The sequence below is a fragment of the Eubalaena glacialis genome, chromosome 6 (assembly GCF_028564815.1).
Source record: "Eubalaena glacialis isolate mEubGla1 chromosome 6, mEubGla1.1.hap2.+ XY, whole genome shotgun sequence".
NCBI lineage: Eukaryota > Metazoa > Chordata > Mammalia > Artiodactyla > Balaenidae > Eubalaena > Eubalaena glacialis.
The window spans coordinates 57,100,299-57,119,732 of NC_083721.1; the positions used below are offsets into that span (position 1 = coordinate 57,100,299).

Genomic DNA, 19,434 nt, shown 5'->3' on the forward strand with positions numbered 1-19,434 from the left:
TATTTTAAATCCTCTGCACTCCATATGAATTTTATACATTTTACAATTTCTACAAAAAAAAAAAAAAACCACAAACAACTAGCTTGGATTTTGATTAACATTGGGTTAAATCTATAGACCTATTAGAGAGAATTGACATCTTAACAATATTGAGTCTTCAAACTCATGAACATAGGTTATCTATTTATTTGCTTTATTTAATTTTTTCATCAGTGTTTTGTACTTTTCAGTGCAGGTCTTACTCATCTTTTGTCAAATTTTTCCTGAAGTATTTCATGTATTTTAATGCTATTGGAAATGGTATTATATTTTAAAATTTCAATTACAATTGTCTGCTGCTAGTAAGTCAATATAGTTGATTTTTATATACGGATTTTGAACCCTGCAACTTTGCTAAGCTCATTTTACCAATTCTAGTAACTTTTTAACAGATTCCATTCAATTTTCTACATAGACTATCACATCTGAAAAGAACCAGTTTTACCTCTTCCTTCGCAGTCAGAATGCCTTTTATTTCTTTTCTGTCTTTCTTGTACTTCTAGAACCTCCTGTAAATGCTGAATTGTAGTGATGAGAGCAAACCTCCTTGTCTAATTCCTGATCTTAGGGGAGAGATTTTAGTCTTTCACTAGTAAGTACAATTTTAGCTGTAAGGTTTTTGTAGATGTCCTTTATCACATTGAGGGAGTTTTCTTCTGTTCCTGATTTGCTAAGAGTTTTTTTTTTTTTTATCAGCAATGGATGCAGTTGCTCCTTTTTTGTCATTTATATCTTACTGGATTTTGTTTCCTTTTTGTTTATGATATCTTATTTATATGTTATATATTTATATGGTGCCATATTCATATTTTACTGGATTTTTTTCTTTTTTTGTAGATATTTAGCTACTGTACTAGTTTGTTTCTTAAATACATCATTATAAGAGTTAGGTTTTCCAGGACTAGCTCTTTGCCAGAATTTTCTATAGGAAGCATAGGTAGAGGATAAGAGTCTAGGCAAGTTTTTTTTTTCTTTTTTTTTCCACAAGCAAAACCTCTTTTCTTCTAATCTTTATCCAAAAAACACTGCTTCTGCAAATATGGCTTTTTGGAGTACTTTCATGTGCATTCCACATCTTCTACTTCTGTGAACCAAAGCAGGTCCAGTAAGGCTCCTGTTGCCTCCCAGCTATTGTAGATAAAGGCTATAGCTTTTCCATCTCCAGATGAACCCTTCTTCAGTAAGTGTATTTGTGTTGATTCTTTAGAGGTGCTATTGCTGGGCTCGTCTTTCCATTTCTCTTCCTTCCCTCCTGTGGAGCTCCTGCATTATCTTGACTGCTTTGGGCAGCACTGAAGTATTTTGGTATATGTTTCCTAGCTTGACTGAAATTGGAGTTGCATTTTTGTTTTCTGTTTTCTTGTTGCCCTTAGAAGACTCCCAGGAAAAAACAGGAAGATGCTACATCTATATAGCCATATTTATAGCAGAAGCCTCCTATATCCCTTTCTACCTATATTTATCATGGTATGTATCACACTGTCTTATAGTTATGGTAACACGGGTATATCTCTCAACAGACTGTAAACTCTCAAAGTCATTTTTTATCTGTAGTACCTATCACAATGTTTAGCACTTTATAGGTACTCAATAAAACCCTGGTGATTAACAGGATTAACAGATGCTCCCAGGGCCTACTGCTCATCTCTTCCACTGTTGAAACACTGCCACAAGACTAGTCTGCACTCATAATGTGACTAAACTGCTCCACTACCTGTCAGATGTTATCACATCTTTGAGATGCTTTATATTAAATGCCAGTGTCTTGTTCCTAATATAGCAAAATGGATTGAGCCTAGCCTAGTAACAATGTATGATACACTTAAATCATTTGGGTTTGTATAATTTTGGTGCTAGCTTAACGATAATTACTTATGGCTATAAAATTTTACTGTAATGAGTTTTGACCTGAACTACTAATCTCATCACTAGAGTTGTGAGTAATAAAAAAAAATTTTTTTAATTCCATTAGTTTTCCTCTTTTTATATTCATTTCAGAGTTGTGTTTCTACAAAAGAACTTCAGACATCATAGAAAAACAGAGCAAAAATGTCTCAACTAGGGACTTCCCTGGTGGTCCAGTGGCTAAGACTCCGCACTCCCAATGCAGGGGGCCCAGGTTCATTCCCTGGTCAGGGAACTAGATCCCACATGCCGCAACTAAGACCCGGTGTAGCCAAATAAATAAATAAATAAAATGTTAAAAAAGAAAATGTCTCAACTACATTTTGAATAGAAAAATATCAATAATGGTGGCACATCTTTGCATTTTTTTTGTAAAACAGAAATCCATGTAACATAGCTAATCCATTTCAAATTCTGTCTCAGTTACTTAATGAGTAGTTGTTTACTAGTGGTATCATCTTTATCATCACCATCACCTTTTCAGATTTCAAAGAATCATCATCACCCTAGAAACCTTTCTAATATCAGTATTTATTTTTATATGACACTCATAAACTCTCCCGGCAAGACTGTTACATTTCTTTACATGTTTGGAAAGTCCTGAAAATCACAGATTCAATAGCAAAAGCTGCATAATATGAAGTATCTCTGGCAGCAGGAAAACTGAAGGATCCTTAACTCAGGAATAAAGAAGAGAAAGTCTGCGGTGCATAAGAATCGTGTGGGGAGCTGTGCAGAAATGCAGATTCTAAGGCTTCTGTCCCACAGATTCTTGTTCAGTCAGTCTGCTGTAGATCTCAGGAATCTGTATTTTTACAAACATGTGAAGTTCTTACACAGATGGCCCAATCATCATAGACTCATAGCCCTGGAAGGCAGGGGATTCTCCCTTTTAACTTTATAGCCATGCTTTGTGGGACTGTAGAGAAAATATTTTTATGTTTCTGCACCATGAAGGCTTTCTGATCAAATTTTACCAAAACTTGAGACCTAACCTAGAAGAACAAATCTTGGAATTTAATTTATGACTAATTATTAGTGAGAGAGCATCTGAAGAAATTTACCTCCCTGGAGGTATGTGTTTACATTTTAAGGAAGGAATGAGATCTGGGGCCATGGAGACATGGCCGGAGAAGCTAGTCTTATCTTGCCCCCAAGAGATTTATTTATATTCCAAAGGGTAAGAGTAAGAACCCAGTATCCTTCTCAAAGAGCAAAGAAGTGTGTTTGTCTGTCAGGGGGTAGTGTAGAGTTAGGGAGATGGCTGTCCCTCTCCTATATAAATATCCAGATTCATTTCTTTCAGAGTTCCATGCTAGTGGTACAAACTCCAGTATATGTAGGATAACATACGATCTGCCTCATCTCATCCGTTGCCCCAGGGGTACAAATTAGGGCAAAAGGGAATCAGCACGATTATTTGCTATAATTAAATAATGATCTGCTCTGCTCCAGAAACCTCATGTTTGCATTCAGAATAAAATTAATATATATAGATATTTTAAACTTAGCCTGTAAATGAAGATGAGCAACTAATACGCATAGGCTCTAAAATTGGATGTCTTTATAAATATCTAGTCTAATCCCTTTTTTACTGAGCTGGAGGGGGAGGGGTATACTAGGATCAAGGACTAGTGACATCAGACAGACCTGAGGTCACTCAGCTTATAAACAGCAGAGCCAGGACCTGAAGTTAGGTATCCTGACAGCAGGCCAGTGTACTGCCCGCCATATTCTGCTTCCACAGCCTCCTTCTTCAAGGAGCCCCTAAGCATCCCTCCCTCTGCACAGCTTTCCAAAATGATCACTGCTCTCCAACTCTGCCTAATACAGTTAGAGCTCCTCAAAAAATAAAAAATCTGATTACCATTAGCTATTAATTACCCAATTTCTCCCACACTGAAGAACTATCAATCCAAACTGAAAGCAGGAGAGCAGAGTAGTTCAAACAGCTTTGAACTAAGAATTAATCTCATTTTTAATTTTTTTTTGGCCATGCTGTGTGGCATGTGGGATCTTAGTTCCCCGACCAGGAATCGAACCCGCGCCCCATGCAGTGGAAGCACGGAATCTCAACCACTGGACCGCCAGGGAAGGTCTTCAATCTCATATTTTTGATCTAGCTCTATTCCTACCTTGTTTCTGTGACCTCAGCCAGAGAGGCAACATAGTTTAGTAATAGAATGAGGGGTCTGGAGCCTGACTGTGTCAGTTGAAATCACAGTTCTGCAGATTCCTAACCCCACACTTGGTAAGTTACTTCTCTGTGCCTCGGTTTCCTCGTGGACAAAACAGGACTCATAACAATCACAGGATGGTCATAAGGATTAAATGAGCCAGTATATTTAAAGCACGTCAGACTTCCCTGATGGCGCAGTGGTTAAGAATCCACCTGCCAATGCAGGGAACACGGGTTCGAGTCCTGGTCCGCGAAGATCACACATGCCGAGGAGCAACTAAGCCCGTGCGCCACAACTACTGAGCCTGAGCTCTAGAGCCTGTGAGCCACAACTACTGAGCTCGTGTGCCACAACTACTGAAGCCCGCACACCTAGAGCCCGTGCTCCACAACAAGAGAAGCCACCGCAATAAGAAGCCTGCGCACCACAACGAAGAGTATCCCCCGCTCGCCGCCACCAGAGAAAGCCCGCGCACATCAACGAAGACCCAATGCAGCCAAAAATAAATAAATAAATAAATAACTTTAAATAAATAAAGCACCTCTAAGGGTGGCACATTGTAAGTGCTCTTATCATTTAATCCTTCCATTCATCCTTCTCATTTAAGTTTCCACATGTATGTAATATGTACAGTTAGAGTAATCATTCAGGGTAGTTTTAGAATTCACCAAACTATACATAATTACGGAAATCTTGGGGAAGAAACTGGAGAGGAGAAGGGAATTGGACATACGAAAACTATGCAATTATCTTTTACTACAAAAACCCTGTGGTGATCAAATGGTATAGTATATGCAGAACCACGTGGCAGATAAATCATGAAGCAAATGAAGTGTGAGCGTCAGGACCCCTCCCTTACACAGGGCCTTCCATGGCCCTGGTCTCACTTCGTATTTATAATTTTGCATCTTCTTTTTTGAAGGGGATCCCCCAAAATGTATAAACCTCAGACTCCAAAAAACTAGATCTGCCCTTGTTCAGAAGTATTTTAAATAATACTTAGTTATTTTCAAATGCCAGGTATTACTACTAGTGGTCTTGGCTAGAAGACCTTCTTGAGGATTCTCAGAGTAGAGGAAGGATGATTCTAGACCACTGCAAAGCAAAAGTCATGGACAAACATCAGTTATTTCTCTTGGACTGGATTAGAACCCCCCAGTGTGTCAAGAGACCCCATGCCCTTTGTTAGAATGCTGGGCCCAGCCAGGCAAGACTGACTGGAGGGGTGGGAGGTTAAAGCATATACTGGTAAAGGACAAGGTGGAAAATGTAACTCAAGTGAGAGTAAGTTTAAATTCTGCTTAAGCCTACAGGAGTCAGGACAGAAGAAGGATACAGATTCAGATCAAGAATATGATCAGGAGACAAAGACCTAACAAGGTTAAACTGAGGGGCACAAGTATGGGGTTTGAGTTCAAAATCAGAAAAATCATGAGGTACATTTCCTTAAACTGAATTCAGAATGTAAAGTTGGGTCCTGAATAAGAAGCGAGATTAGGTCTAACGAATGAGAAACAGTATTCAAGCTCAGAGGGGAGGGCTCAGGAGGGCTGGTGCTCAGAGGTACAGGCTCAGACACACAGGGTTCCTTCAGAGGGAACCAGAGAGTAGCCTGCTCTGGAAGGAAGCCAAATACCTGAACCTCACTCTGAGAAGAGTCAGGAAACAGGCCCTGAGGTGCATCTGGGATACGAGGCAGCCTCTGACTGTTCCTGATTAGTACGTGCACTCATCAAAAACTGGTTGTGGATACAGTTCAGGTGCTTATGGGCACTGATCAAATAGGTGTATTTGCAGTGAAACCCAAATTAGTATTCTCTGCAGTGAAAATCATTCAGGCAACACACCTAAACCTCTCCTTCTCTCTGCGTCTCTGCAGATGTGACTAGGAATGGCTGATTGACATGCAGAGAGGGACGTAATGCGGCAAGACTGCCAGCCACTGTCAAAGCTACTTCTGTCCTTCTCAGAGGAAGGATAAGCTCCCTCTGGAGTTCCTACTGTCCCTCAGAAACAACATTTGGTCACTTCTGTGAAACCCAGGAGCAGACAACAATGGATGGCATTCCTTGGTCCCAACCTCCAGGACAAAACAGGGTGACTTACGAAGCCAGGAGCTGGGACTGTCGTAGACTCCCCACACCACACTGTGCCCTGAAGCCAGGCTGTTCTGATGCCCCTATCACAGGTACTATCCTGGTTTGTTTAGTAAACTACAGTGCCGTTCTGTCAGGTAGTGTGATATCAGCTCCTCAAGAAACGATGAATAAGAAAATAATTGGGAAGACCATTTTCTCATACCATATACAAAAATAAACTCAAAATGGGTTAAAGACTCAAATGTAAGACCTGAAACCATAAAACTCCTAGAAGAAAACATATGCAGTAAACTTTTTGACATCAGGCTTAGCAATATTTTTTTGGATCTGTCTCCTCAGACAGGGCAACAAAAGGAAAAATAAACAACTGGGACTACATCAAACTAAAAAGTTTTTGCACAGCACAGGAAACCATCAACAAAAGGAAAAGGCAACCTACTGAATGGGAGAAAATATTTGCAAATCTGACAAGGGGTTGATATCCAAAATATATAAAGAACTTACATAACCTCAGTATCAAAAAAAACCCAAACAACCCAATTAAAAATCGGCAGGGAACCTAAATAGACATTTTCCCAAAGAAGATATAGAGATGACTGATCAACACATGAAAAGATGCTCAACATCACTAATCATCGGGGAAATGCAAACCAAAACCACAATGAGATTAGATGACACCTCACACCTGTCAGAATGGCTATTCTCAAAAAGACAAAAAATAACAAGTGTTGGTGAGGATGTGGAGAAAAGGGAACCCCTGTGCACCACTGGCAGAAATGTCTTGGTGCAGTCACTATGGAAAACAGTATGGATGTTCCCCAAAAAACTAAAAACAGAACTATCATACAATCCAGCAATTCCATTTCTGGATATTTATCCAAAGAAAACAAAAACACTAATTCAAAAAGTATATGTATCCCTATGTTCACTGCAGCACTATTTACAATAGCCAAGATATGGAAACAACTTAAATGCCCATGGACAGATGAATGGATAAAGAAGATGTAGCATATATATATATATATATATATATATATATATATACACAATGGAATACTAGTCCACCATAAAAATAGAATGAACTCTTGCCATCTGTGACAACATGGATGTATCTAGAGGGTATTATGCTAAGTGAAATAAGTCAGACAGAGAAGGACAAATACCACATGATCTCACTTATATGTGGAGCATAAAAAAAAAAATGGACAAAGCAAAACAGAAACAGATTCACAGACACAAACTGGTGGCTGCCAGAGGGGAAGGGGATGAGGAAATGGGCAAAATAGGTGAAAGTGATTAAGAGATACAAAATTCCAGTTATAAAATAAATTAAGTCAAGAGGATGTAGTGTACAGCATAAGGGATACAGTCAATAATACTGTAATAACCCTTTGTGGTGGCAGATGGTAGCTAAACGTTGTGGTGATCATTTTGTCACATAAAAAATATTGAATCACTATGTTATACACCTGAAACTACTATAACACTGTATGTCAATTATAATTCAATTAAAAAAAAGAAAAGAATTTGGACAAGTAAATCAAGCTAAGGAGTTGAACAGCTGCAGTTCAACGTCTACTGTGCCCAACAATGAGCCAGATGTGATGGTGGGAGGTACATGAGAAGATGAACACATGATACCTGCCCTCAAGGAACTTCTACATTAGTTCCTCATGAGCGATAACATCTCGTCTGCTATGCTGTGAACACAGGGCCCACCAGGGTGAGTATATCATGCATTATCCTTTTTGGAAAGGTAATGCATCACCATAGAAAAATGGGATCTTTGTAGCAAGAGTAATAAAGTAAAACATTTCAATTACAGGGAGTATATTAGCCTCTTGTTAGACAAGGGTCTTTCGGTGTCATAAATTTTAGATCACGGCAGTTTATGTAGGGAGGCTGAAAATTACTCAATGAATAAATACATTTTCTAAGGCATCTGTCTCCATAGTTATACAGATTTGAAATCTCAGCATCCTACACAATAATGACACATTAAAAAGATTAAATTCTAAATGGGAAAATGCATTCACATTCTTCATTATAAAGTTGTGCTCAGATATGCCATTTCAATTTGAAAAACACAGCTACAAGTTCAGCAAGGCTTCTTTGCTCCACATTTACTGCTAAAACAACCAATGTGGGAATTGCCAGACTATATAGTTTCAGTTTGTGTGTCCACATGAGCACCGCAAAAGAACAGAATGCTATTGCTGGAGTTCCTTTCCAACAGGCATGGAATTTTACAAAGGCTATTCATTTGACGCAAAAACTATGAACGTGACAAATGAAATCCAAATATAGTCTCTATACTCCCACTCAAATGCAACACTTTATTTTGACCAAGTGTAAGAACATTATGGTCTCCAAGAATATATGCAGAAGATTTTAAGTCTAACCTACATAATTTCAACCAATCCAATGAAAAATATTTATTATCTTTCTACCTATTTGTAAAGAATTCTTTGTACCTATTTGTGAAGGAACAAATCAAATTGTTCCTTCAATCCTTCACTCGTTGTTTGGTGAACACCTACTCTGTAAAATGGCCAGGCCTAGGTGGTGGTGGAAACGCAATGAATAATAATGGTCCCTTCTTTCAAAAATCTTATAGTCCAATATAGGAGACAGATCAGATACACAACTAACTATAATACCAGGTAGAAAGTGAAACATGCTCTTGAGAAAGACAAACATCAAGGGCAAAGGGAAATGGAAGGAAGGAGATATTTTTACAAGTAGGGAAATGAGAGAAAACTTCATACAGCAATGACATTAGTTTTGGATCTTGAAGGACTAGGGAAGGGGCAGAGGTCACTTCGGAAAAAATGGCAGGAACGAAGGCACTCAGCAGCATGGAAGTGGAGAAAGCAGATAAGGAACATGGGGCAGCTCAGTGGGAGAATGCTGCAGAAGGGAAGAAACTAAGGCCAAAAAAGGAGTAGTGTCAGATTAGAGAGAGCCTGAACTATGGCTCCAGATGAGAAATAAACATTAATCAGAAAAGATTAACCCAGAAAGACCTAGAGAATATATACGCAATACAGCACATTTGCACAAACATGTTGATTATATAAATATACTACCCATTAACTTTACTTATGTACAAATGGGTAAATATAGAGCAGACTTCATTCAGGGAATCAAGTTATCATCTGCCTTATAATGATTTGAAGGCATTAAGTGGATTTGAAGTGATACCAAAAATCCCTGAATGAAATGGACCTAAAACTATATTCCGTGTGCTTGATTATGACATAGTTGTCCTGTCGTACAACAGAAGTTAGAAGAGACTGTAAATTATGAGTTAAAACTGAGAAAGGGGGCAAAATTGAGGACTGGAAAGTCCTCAAATGCAGAGGACTTAACTCTGTAACTCTACCTTATGGTTTTAAAATTACTGTCTAGGTTTACTGAAAAACAGAATAACAATTATCTAGATGATAGGCCAATTCGTAGCTAAATAATCACGAGTGATGATGAAAATGAAAATGCTTCATTGCTTGGCCAGCAGGTGGCACTTGTCACTCGATATAGAAGGATGAGGGGAAACATGGAGTTAGGAATTCATCTATTCAGAAAGGAGAAAAAGAATGGGCTGTTCCAGAAGCACAATTTATAAGGAGCCCTTGGCTTGCTGACACAGCTTATCAATTACATCTTGGATTTGAGCCCTCCTATTAGGTTTACTGAACTTACACATTTCCCTTAACAAATATGATTTGCATTATATCAGCTTGTTGCCTTTGTCAATGTTCTCATATCCTTTCTGTCTGTATTTATCATATGATACTGTGAGCAGATCGGTGCTGGAATTAGGCAAAAAGGAAACAAAGTCCAACTTCACCATTTAAAGATGTTTGACTGATTCAAGTTATCGAACTTCTCTGAAATTCACTCCCCTTCTGATGCTATAATTGATATAATTAGCTGTAATGTTGTGGGGATTAAATACGATACCATCTGTGGAAATGACAGCTTTGGGCCTAGCTATTTCATTTTCTCCTAGAGGACAAGATCTAATCATTGAGGTACCTCTTCTACCAGAAAAGTTTTCTGAATCGCTGTGAATATTCTGTAACTAGGGCATCCTGTGGGTAGGACACCTAAAATTTAGACTTTCGTCACTCTACATACCAGTAGGGTGTATGAGGGTTGGAAAAGAGGCTGTGGCTGCTGATTTCTGATACTAGTACCATAATACTACCCTTCCTACCATTATTCTATTCCTTTTGGTTGTCAATGACACAAAACCCAGAACCAAAGAATCTAAGATCCAGAAAGGTCTTTGATTTACCAAGTCAACATTTCATTTTCTAGATCAGGATGCCTTCTGCCACTAAAGCTGAAATGCAAGACAGTAAGAAATAGGGTGTGCAGATATAGGTCATTTTTACATTTGCTCCCCAGATTTAATCAATGGATAAGTGAGCATTGGCAGTGGGAGGCAGGAAGAGAGAACAGGAGGTGGGCAAACCATAATTTCATGGCATGCAGCTCATTATTTCCTGATATTGAGAGACTGGGCACCATTAACAGACAGTGGAATCATGGTAATACACTAGCCATTACTTGATTTTCCAGTGGTGCCTACCTTACACCTGAATCACATCTGCCCTGAACCTGAATGGCACCCACGCCCTGTTTTTATAGCTTTCCCACCCTTCCTGTGTCATAGTCTAACAGCACTTCTTCTAAAAAGCAGTCAGGAAGAAAGTAAAATCTCACTGAACATTGGATGGTTTTGAGTCTTTTTTCCGGCATCAGGCAGCTATCACCTAATTAGTTTTTGAATACTTTCATGAATTATTTTTGTGAAAGGGGAACTGAGGTCACCTTTCAGAGGTCCTCTATTCAGTAATTACCATATTTTATAATGAGTTACACAGTTTTTAAAAGACAAATATGTCATACAAATGCTGACTTTATTTTTAAAAATACGTAAGTTTAGCATGTAATTTAAAAGATTGGTTCTATGAAGGAACAAGCCCGTGCTCATCTCCAAGTCTACATTTATAATGTTCTTCTCACTTATAATGCCCTGTACTTTCCCTTTATTTACCCTAAATAGACTTCAAGATACAAGTTAAGTGCCACTTCCTCTATGAAACTTTTTTGAATGAAGCTGCCCTCACTATCTCCTTGTAATAAACTTCTAATTTAGTTTCCACTATGATCAGACAAGTAGTAAACTAGTACTGTCTTACAGTAGTGGCTATCTTTTAAATAGCTGTCAGACTTGGTCCTCAAAGGGACTGTATATTATCTGAGGGCATATTTTATTTCGTGATTCAACAACTATCTGTTGAGTACCTACTACATGCCAGGCAGTGTTTTTGGTAATACAGACAGTGAACAAAACCAAAACCAGCCTTGCAGTCACAGGGCTTACATTCTGGTGTTAGAGTCACTCTATTCCCCACCATGCTTAGCATGGGACAGATCCAAGGGCAAGTATGTGTTCAATGACCACATCAAAATCAACTGGTTGCCCGTGGTTAGGTGACCCCTAGCCAAACTTTTCCTTGACTACCACAAAAACAGGGTCAGTGAAGGGCCCTGCATGCTGGAAGTGTGTTAAAGATGCAAGGATTGGGACTTCCCTGGTAGTCCAGTGGTTAAGAATCCACACTTCCACTGCAGGGGGCACGGGTTTGATCCCTGGTTGGGAAACTAAGATTCCACATGCCGCACGATGCAGCCAAAAAAATTAAAAAAGAAAGAAGAAAAAAGGTGTGAGGATTATTTTCACAAAACGGGGTAGGGGAGGATGGTGAAGAGTCTTAACGTGCTTTCAACTGGTAGGAGTATGTTTCTATTTAAGTCCTGCCAAAACTTCTTTGTTTATATCTAAAGCAGATTGAATCTATAAACCTGGCTCAAATTTTTTATGAAAAAATCAACTACCAAGAAAGAAAGAATAAGTAGAACAGATGGCCCAAATCTGTTACTCTATCAGCCTCTATCAAAATCTCTACCTCAATGATGAATAAAACATCCAATCCCAAACAAAGAAAAAGTAGTTAAGACTTAGTGATTGGCACTATCACTATCCAAGGGTCAGCTCTGACCTCTGTAAGAAAAGAAATATCCAGAGACTACAATAAAGATAAAATCAATTCAGGATGTTTTGAATGCCTTCACAAAGCTACAAGTGGTAAGCAAAATAAGAAACAAAACAAGTTATTTCACACTGAAAAGATTTGACTTCACCTAATTGTTCATAAAAATAACCACAGGTGGTGATATTTTTACATCTGACCTGTTATCAAACCCACAACCAGATGCTCTAAGAATTGTAAAAAGTTGAGCCACTTTTAAGGATTGAAGAATGCTTAGGAGAGTATGTTTCTAAATAACTCTCAGTTATCTTCCCAAAAGAAACCCTGAGACTCCAGACTAAAAAGGGAGGGTCAGGTTTTGTTGTCTGTGATCACAGGTGCTGGCTGACCCGCATGGCAGATCCCCAGCAAGGTGGGAGTGGTAAGAAGATGAAGCTGGGGTAGAAAAGAAAGTTCATCTTCTAAGAACCCAGGAATACATGTAATAATCAGGTGGTAAGCCTGGATGTCTTAACTCCCACCCAAGAAGGCAGTTTTCTACTCAAATAAGCATTTTATTTCCTGACATCTACACAGGAGGCAACATATTTGGACATATGCTGTGGACCTCCTCAATTCCTATTTGAGGACCTTGACAGGCTACACAATTAAAAAATGTTGAAGTTGGGTGCTAAATCTATAAACAGAGATGTAATTAATTTATTAGTTAAGAGATTAAAACAATAATTCTGCATGCCACTTTTTCTTTCACTTGCAATTGTCATGGTTACCTACATTTACTGATAGTAATATTTTATTTATTGAATTTTCTTAATAATTAAATATGACCTTAAGTTGCTGTATTAATAGGCTAATATTTTAAAAGAACAACTCTTTATCTCAAAAACCCAGGGAAGAAGCCCAAAGAAATAAAAAGAGCCTAATCTTTGGAGTCATACAGACCAGTGTCCCAAACTTGACCCTGTGCCCTTCGACACGCTGGTTGACTTCCACATCCTAGAGTGGAAATATATTCCCCTGTTCCTCACACACACTGTTGTGGAGATGGACTTCGATATCATGTACAAAATGTAGTATTATTTGAAGAAGTTCTCTTCCTTTCTGGACCCCTGGAGTACTTGTGATCACCTCTAGAACAGTCCTTAGATCCAAAATTAAAAGGAGGTGACAAAAAAAGATGAAAAAAGAGGCTACATATTTCACTCGGGTAAACCACATCAGTCAATTTGCACACACAAAATCAACAGCTCAAGACTCTGGGTAGATTTTGGAAAGAATAACTAACAGCTCACCTGTCGATGAGGTTCTGCCAGTCGATTCTGATACCTCTGGACTGACTCTTGAAGTTGCTTGTCTTTCTCATTTTTTGATGGTGATACTGTGCTTGCAGTGCCCAGGGGGATGGAAGGTAGACGTTGTGTCTGATGACAACTTTTCACAATCAACAAGTACAAGAGATAACATCAGGAGGAAATATAAAACTATTTACTGCCCGTAAAAGATTATTTACTTCTACCAGGAGTAACTCTGGCTTATATCCAAAACTCAAATGCAGCATTGCTCAAGTAGAGCATTATATTGAGAATTTAGGTAATACATGACCTTAAATCTCCAATTTGCTTGGAAAAGTACTTACTGGAAAATGTGGAGGGTAGTATATATTTATGAGAATGGGAGAATATTCATTATTTACTAATGCTGCATTTATCCTGCATTATCATGAAATGAGGCCTTTTGCAAAAATGTTTTTTAGATAATTGAAGCTTACCTTATTACTACCAAGTGTTTTTTTTTTCTTCCAAAAAAAACGGGGATTGAAATCTATATGTCTCTGTAAAATACACCAAATAATTCTGCTTCTGAAACATAGAGATCCTTCGTTTGATGACTCAGAATCGCTGTGAAGACCAGCAATTACTGCGATGGGAGGCGGTACTCAGGGACCACCTTGGGGGTTACGGAGCCACGTAGTGGAGCCCTTCATCAAGCAGCCCGGTGACCGGATGCAGCACCCCAGCATCCTCCTCTCCCTGCTGCTGTCAGTGTACCTGCTGCTGGTGGACGCTCTGCTTCCCAGCCTTCCTGATGTGCTGTCTCCAACCACCAGTAGGTTAATACATGTATTATTATACATAGTCAAGTAGAATTGTGTTTAAATTGCAATAAAAAGGCTGTGCATGAGGGCATCCATCTTTATGGTTACAAAAAATACTAATGATTTCTGAGACATCTGGTTGGATGCCCTTTTTTTTTTTTTTTCCTACTTCTGGTTTCATGGCTATGTGTTGGGGAGCTGAGCTAGCCAAGTTGTTGAAAAATTGAGATATCATCTTATTCACTTTGGTATGGAGGCTTGGCAGAGACAAGAAGTTCCATTCCCATTGGACATGGCCTCAATTCAGGGCATGGCTGGGCACATGGTGGGGGGGTGGGAGGAGGGAACAAAATGCTGAGGTCGATTCTTAAAGCCTGCTTTACACGAGAAGGTTTTTTCATCATTGGTAGGTACCAAAAAGAGGGGGAAGTTCATGTTCTAAAATAAATGGGTATTGAGCTAGGAAAGGGAGGGGGAGGTTGAAAATAGAGAAAAGGACTTCTCCCCCCTGAAACAGTGTAGGAAAAGCAAAGCATATCATACCCACTATATTTCTCTGTTTTTCAAGGCTGCAGCATATACTTTTCTTGCTCCCACTAGCAGAGAAGAGTGAGGGCTACCATCAAATTCAAATACTACTGTTAAAAAACACTTAATTCCACCCACATACGGTATTTGTTTTTACTGCTATTTTCAAAGAAAGGTGGTAGGTAAACAAATCAGGGGACACCTACCTATATATATATAACCACCTGCAGTGTTCATTTGAAGACATCTGTGGGGTGGTGCCTACACAGGTTTCTATTTCATTTGAGAAAAGAACCTTGTGGCAGCATTAAGTTTTTATTTAGAAAAGAGAAACCTCAGATACTTTATTAAAATGCAATCCATCCAATTGTCCTCAAAGATTTTTAGAAACAAATTAAATTTTAATATGAAATACAAGCCACAGATATTTTTTAACATCCTTTTCAAAATTCAGACTTTTGGGTTTAGTCAAATGATAGGCATCATTTTTACCCTGCTGGTGAACCCTATTTTCAATACAGAGAAATGCATAGAATGAATGTAATGGAAGCACACTGATATTTATTTCTTGGGTACTGTGACAAAAATGTGTAGCCTCCCTCTATGCTTAAGGTGGAAAACAAAAAGAGGCTTCGGTGGTCTGAAAAAGAATGGCTCCTTTTTACCCTGCCTGGGTCACCAACTCTAAATACTACTATTTGTAAAATGGTACGTTTTGTCACCATAAAGTAATTGTCTGGAATTAGGCTTCCTGAGATAAGGATCCCTTCGGAGAGTCCGTGATGTAGTAAGGCAGAAGGAGCACAGGTTTTGCATCAAAGTGCTTGGCTTCAAGTTTCAGGTTTAGGGAGGAATCCTGGACAGGTCACTGGACCTCCCTTAGCCTCACTGTTTTCTCCTCTGAGAAATGGAGAACGCTCACGTGATTATTGTAAAGACGAAATGACATAATGTGTAATTGCTATGTAAGAGAGAGCTATTATTATGTTTCCTGCCCCAGTTCTGGTTACACGGACATTGTTCACTCCAATGCTATTCAGTGGCATTAACCCTGAGGACAATTGGCAATTAACAGCTGACAATAAACCGTATTTTCTGTAAATACAGACGATGCCAATTTTCGCCCCATTACTCTGTCCTTCCACTCATCAAATGTTGCCTAATAAATAACTATATTTCACGTCTCATCACTTTAACACACTTATTTTATGTGATTCTATCCAAATCCAATAGCACATATGTATCAGGGTTTTGCTATTTCATGGCTTAGTCTCAAATTACGCATGGCCCATCCAAACATGCTGAATCAGAGGACTGAGTGGGGTCATCAGATCAACTCCTCTTCCCTTGCGAATCTTCATCTGCATCGCTGTTAACGACCTCCCATAAAGGAAGTGTCAGCTCTCAAGAAACTGCTCTTATAATCAGGAGTTTTTCTCTACAGCTCCCATTTCTAGATCTCTTGCTATCACTTTAAGCATATTTTTTGTCCTAATCTTTTCAGTGGAAATGAAATACAGATGGTCAAAATTATGTCAGTATATTTAAAGAATCAAGGACTTAAGAAATTATAAATATAAGAAGATTTTTTGCATTTCAGGCTTTTAAGGTCCATCAGTTTTCTGCCAACATGGCAAATTTATCTTGCCTGTCATCACAAGTGGCAGTGTTTTGATGTGTAAAAGAGAATTAATACAGTTCTGAAACTAATTTTATAACGTTCTGTGATGGCATCATCACTTTTCAAGGAGAAGACGGGGCAAGCATGCCAATTCAAGGATAATAGTAAGTTTGAGAAAAGGGAAGCTACAGAGGACAGATTCCCAGTTCTGTGGGTCCGAAAAGGCCTAAGACTGGGGTGAGAAGTAATGGGTATATGGTTAGAATGTGGGGAGGAATCTAAATTCTCATGGCTTGTTACCAAGGGGCCCCCAGTGACCAGGGACTTAGATTGTCCTTACAAGGGGCTCAGTTGGACCCAGAAAACATGCAGAAGGTACTATTATTACACTCCATCCTAGGTGATGGGAAGATGAGTTAAAGAGAGGTTATATCATTTGTCCAAGGCTTCAGAGGCTAATGAAGCCAGGAGTCAAACCCAGGCAGTCTGAACCCAGAGTCTGAACTCTAAACACTATCCTACACTGTATGAAAGTTCTGAGCTCACAGAAAGTGATCAATATTATTAACTTTTTTTTTTTTGACAGTTGCGGGCTTGGACCAATTTTACTTACATTTCCTAGCACAAGGCTTTCCACGCAGAAATTTAAAAATCAAAACCAAAACAACAACAAAAAAAACTTCTCTTAAACAACACTTGGGTGAAAATCATGACAATGACAATGAAAACACTACCTATTCTTAATATTGAAACTGAGCCACCACTGTGTTCCTATTTGGGAGATATTTAAGTTACAAGTTAGAACTAGAATCAGGTTGGGAGTTAGAAGACCTGGGCCAGTGGCTTCATAACAGGCTTCTCATTCCCCATTTTGGGCTTCAATTTCCATTTCTCTAAAATGAAGAAGTGAGACTATATCACTGTTTTATAATCATGCTCCTGGAGCTCTAAGCTTTTTAGAGAGAGTAGGGACAGAAATGAGAAGTGGATACCTCTGGCCCCCAGATTCTCAGCCTCCAATTCAATCAGGACAGTTCTGTTTTTATCTGTTTTATATACTTGAGGTCAGAGACAAATTTTATTTGGGGGAGGAAAAAAAAAAGATTCTGCTGCAAACCAAGAAAGGGAGACTGAAAAACCCCTTGGACCATGTGAAATCTAAGAGCCCCTGTCACCTCTGACATTTTTCGTTAATCTCTAAATATGATTAACCTGGAGACTCCAGGTGGAAGGGGTTTTAGTAGCAGTTTCTAAATGTTTTCTTCTTTCTAATTTTTATTCAGTTGCTCTTTTTTTTTTTATTCAGGGCTGGATAAAAATAAACAAGAGCTATTACCTTAATGTCTGTATTAGCAATATTGATCCACTTATCCAGGTCAAAGTACTTAGAACAAACTCCATGGAAAAGCAATGCTTCACTTAAGGGTGGCTTTGTTAAAGGGGAGTATTAACTCTTTTGCCCACAAGGAAAAGAAGTAAGTCAAAAAGGGCATGTAATAACATTGACATTCATCAATATTTAATTGGGTTTTTTTCCTGTTTTAGTCTGAACTTCTTCCTCCAAAAGCACACAGCAATGAAATCAATATATGACTTAAACAGAAAAAGCACATAGTCTAACAGTTTAGTGCCTCTAGAGACACCCTCTAGATAAGACTCCTGCAGGATAAGATTGTACATTGCGTGTAAATGAACTGGAAGGCAGAACTCTTAAACACCAGGGCAGGTCTCCCGCCAGTGGAAGCACAGAGCTGCACACCAAACGCTGACAAAAAGTTACACCCAGGACTCTCTTAACTTGATGGAGAAGAGCACTAACGAAATATCCTTCCAGAGGTGGCAAGGGGCTAGAAAGAGTTAGAAGAGATGACAGCTACTAAGCTAAAAGTTATCTATGTATCCAGTTTTACACATATATATTTTAGGAATTAAAAATGAATAAAGAATTTTAGAAAACTATCAAAAACTACCTGTTTTCCAAGAGGTTAGCGTTATTAGCACAAATCCAGATGTCAAAAATTTCTTTTTCCTGATAATTAGTAGAGGGAGGCAAGACTCTCCATTTAAGGCAAAGATCTAAAATAATCAAAACAAAACCACATACATACAAGAAAGACCACAATCAGAAGTGAATCTAACATAGTAAGATGTCAGGTTGCATATACCAAAAGTATGAGGTATTTCAATCCAAAGACAAGTGAATCCTTGATCATATACCATTATATTTGATGGCACAAATAGTTCAGGATTCTATGAGCTACCCTAGGACACCATCAATAAATTATTATTGTTGCTGTTGTTATTATTATTATCGCCATTATTGCTTAAGTTCTTTCCAGTTGGTTTCTACTAGTTTCAGCCAGAAGAGTCTTAAGTAATAGGTCTCTCTTCACCTCTTCTCAAACCATATGAAGACTTCCAGTGACCTGACTCTCCCATTTTTTCTGACCTATTATCTATCTGCCAACAATACCACTGTTCATCTCCAACCACATGACTAACGTAACAAGGAAAATCAAGCTCTCTCTACCATTTACACATAGTTCCTTGCTCTGCAATTTATTTATTTTTTTAACAGCTCTTATCCTACTCTCCAGTCTACAGTCTTGACTTCTTTATCCCTTTCTCCCTTTCAGTCCCTCCTGGTTTTTAGGTCTAAGGCACTCTACTCTCCCCAGGCTATTCCTCACTTTAATCCTGAGTTCCCTCCAGACCCACTGTTAATGGCTCTTGGGTAAATACTTCCCTCTGCTCATATAAGACGGAGGCAGTTTGCACAGTGGTTAAGAATATGAATAGCCCAGAAAATTAAAGTTACGGCAAACTCACTCATTTTTGTAATTCCCACAACCAATATCTACATCTCACTGCATCTGGCAACACAACAGCAAGCACCAGTTTT

General features: G+C 38.7%; 1 protein-coding gene across 1 annotated transcript in view; it reads right to left on the reverse strand.

Moving 5' to 3' along the window:
* Positions 1-19,434, reverse strand: part of MORC1 (MORC family CW-type zinc finger 1) — a 213,858-nt gene that overhangs the window by 65,028 nt on the left and 129,396 nt on the right. The window contains 2 exon segments of the mRNA XM_061192725.1: positions 13,581-13,719; positions 18,503-18,608. Coding sequence (XP_061048708.1) covers positions 13,581-13,719; positions 18,503-18,608 — 245 coding nt within the window.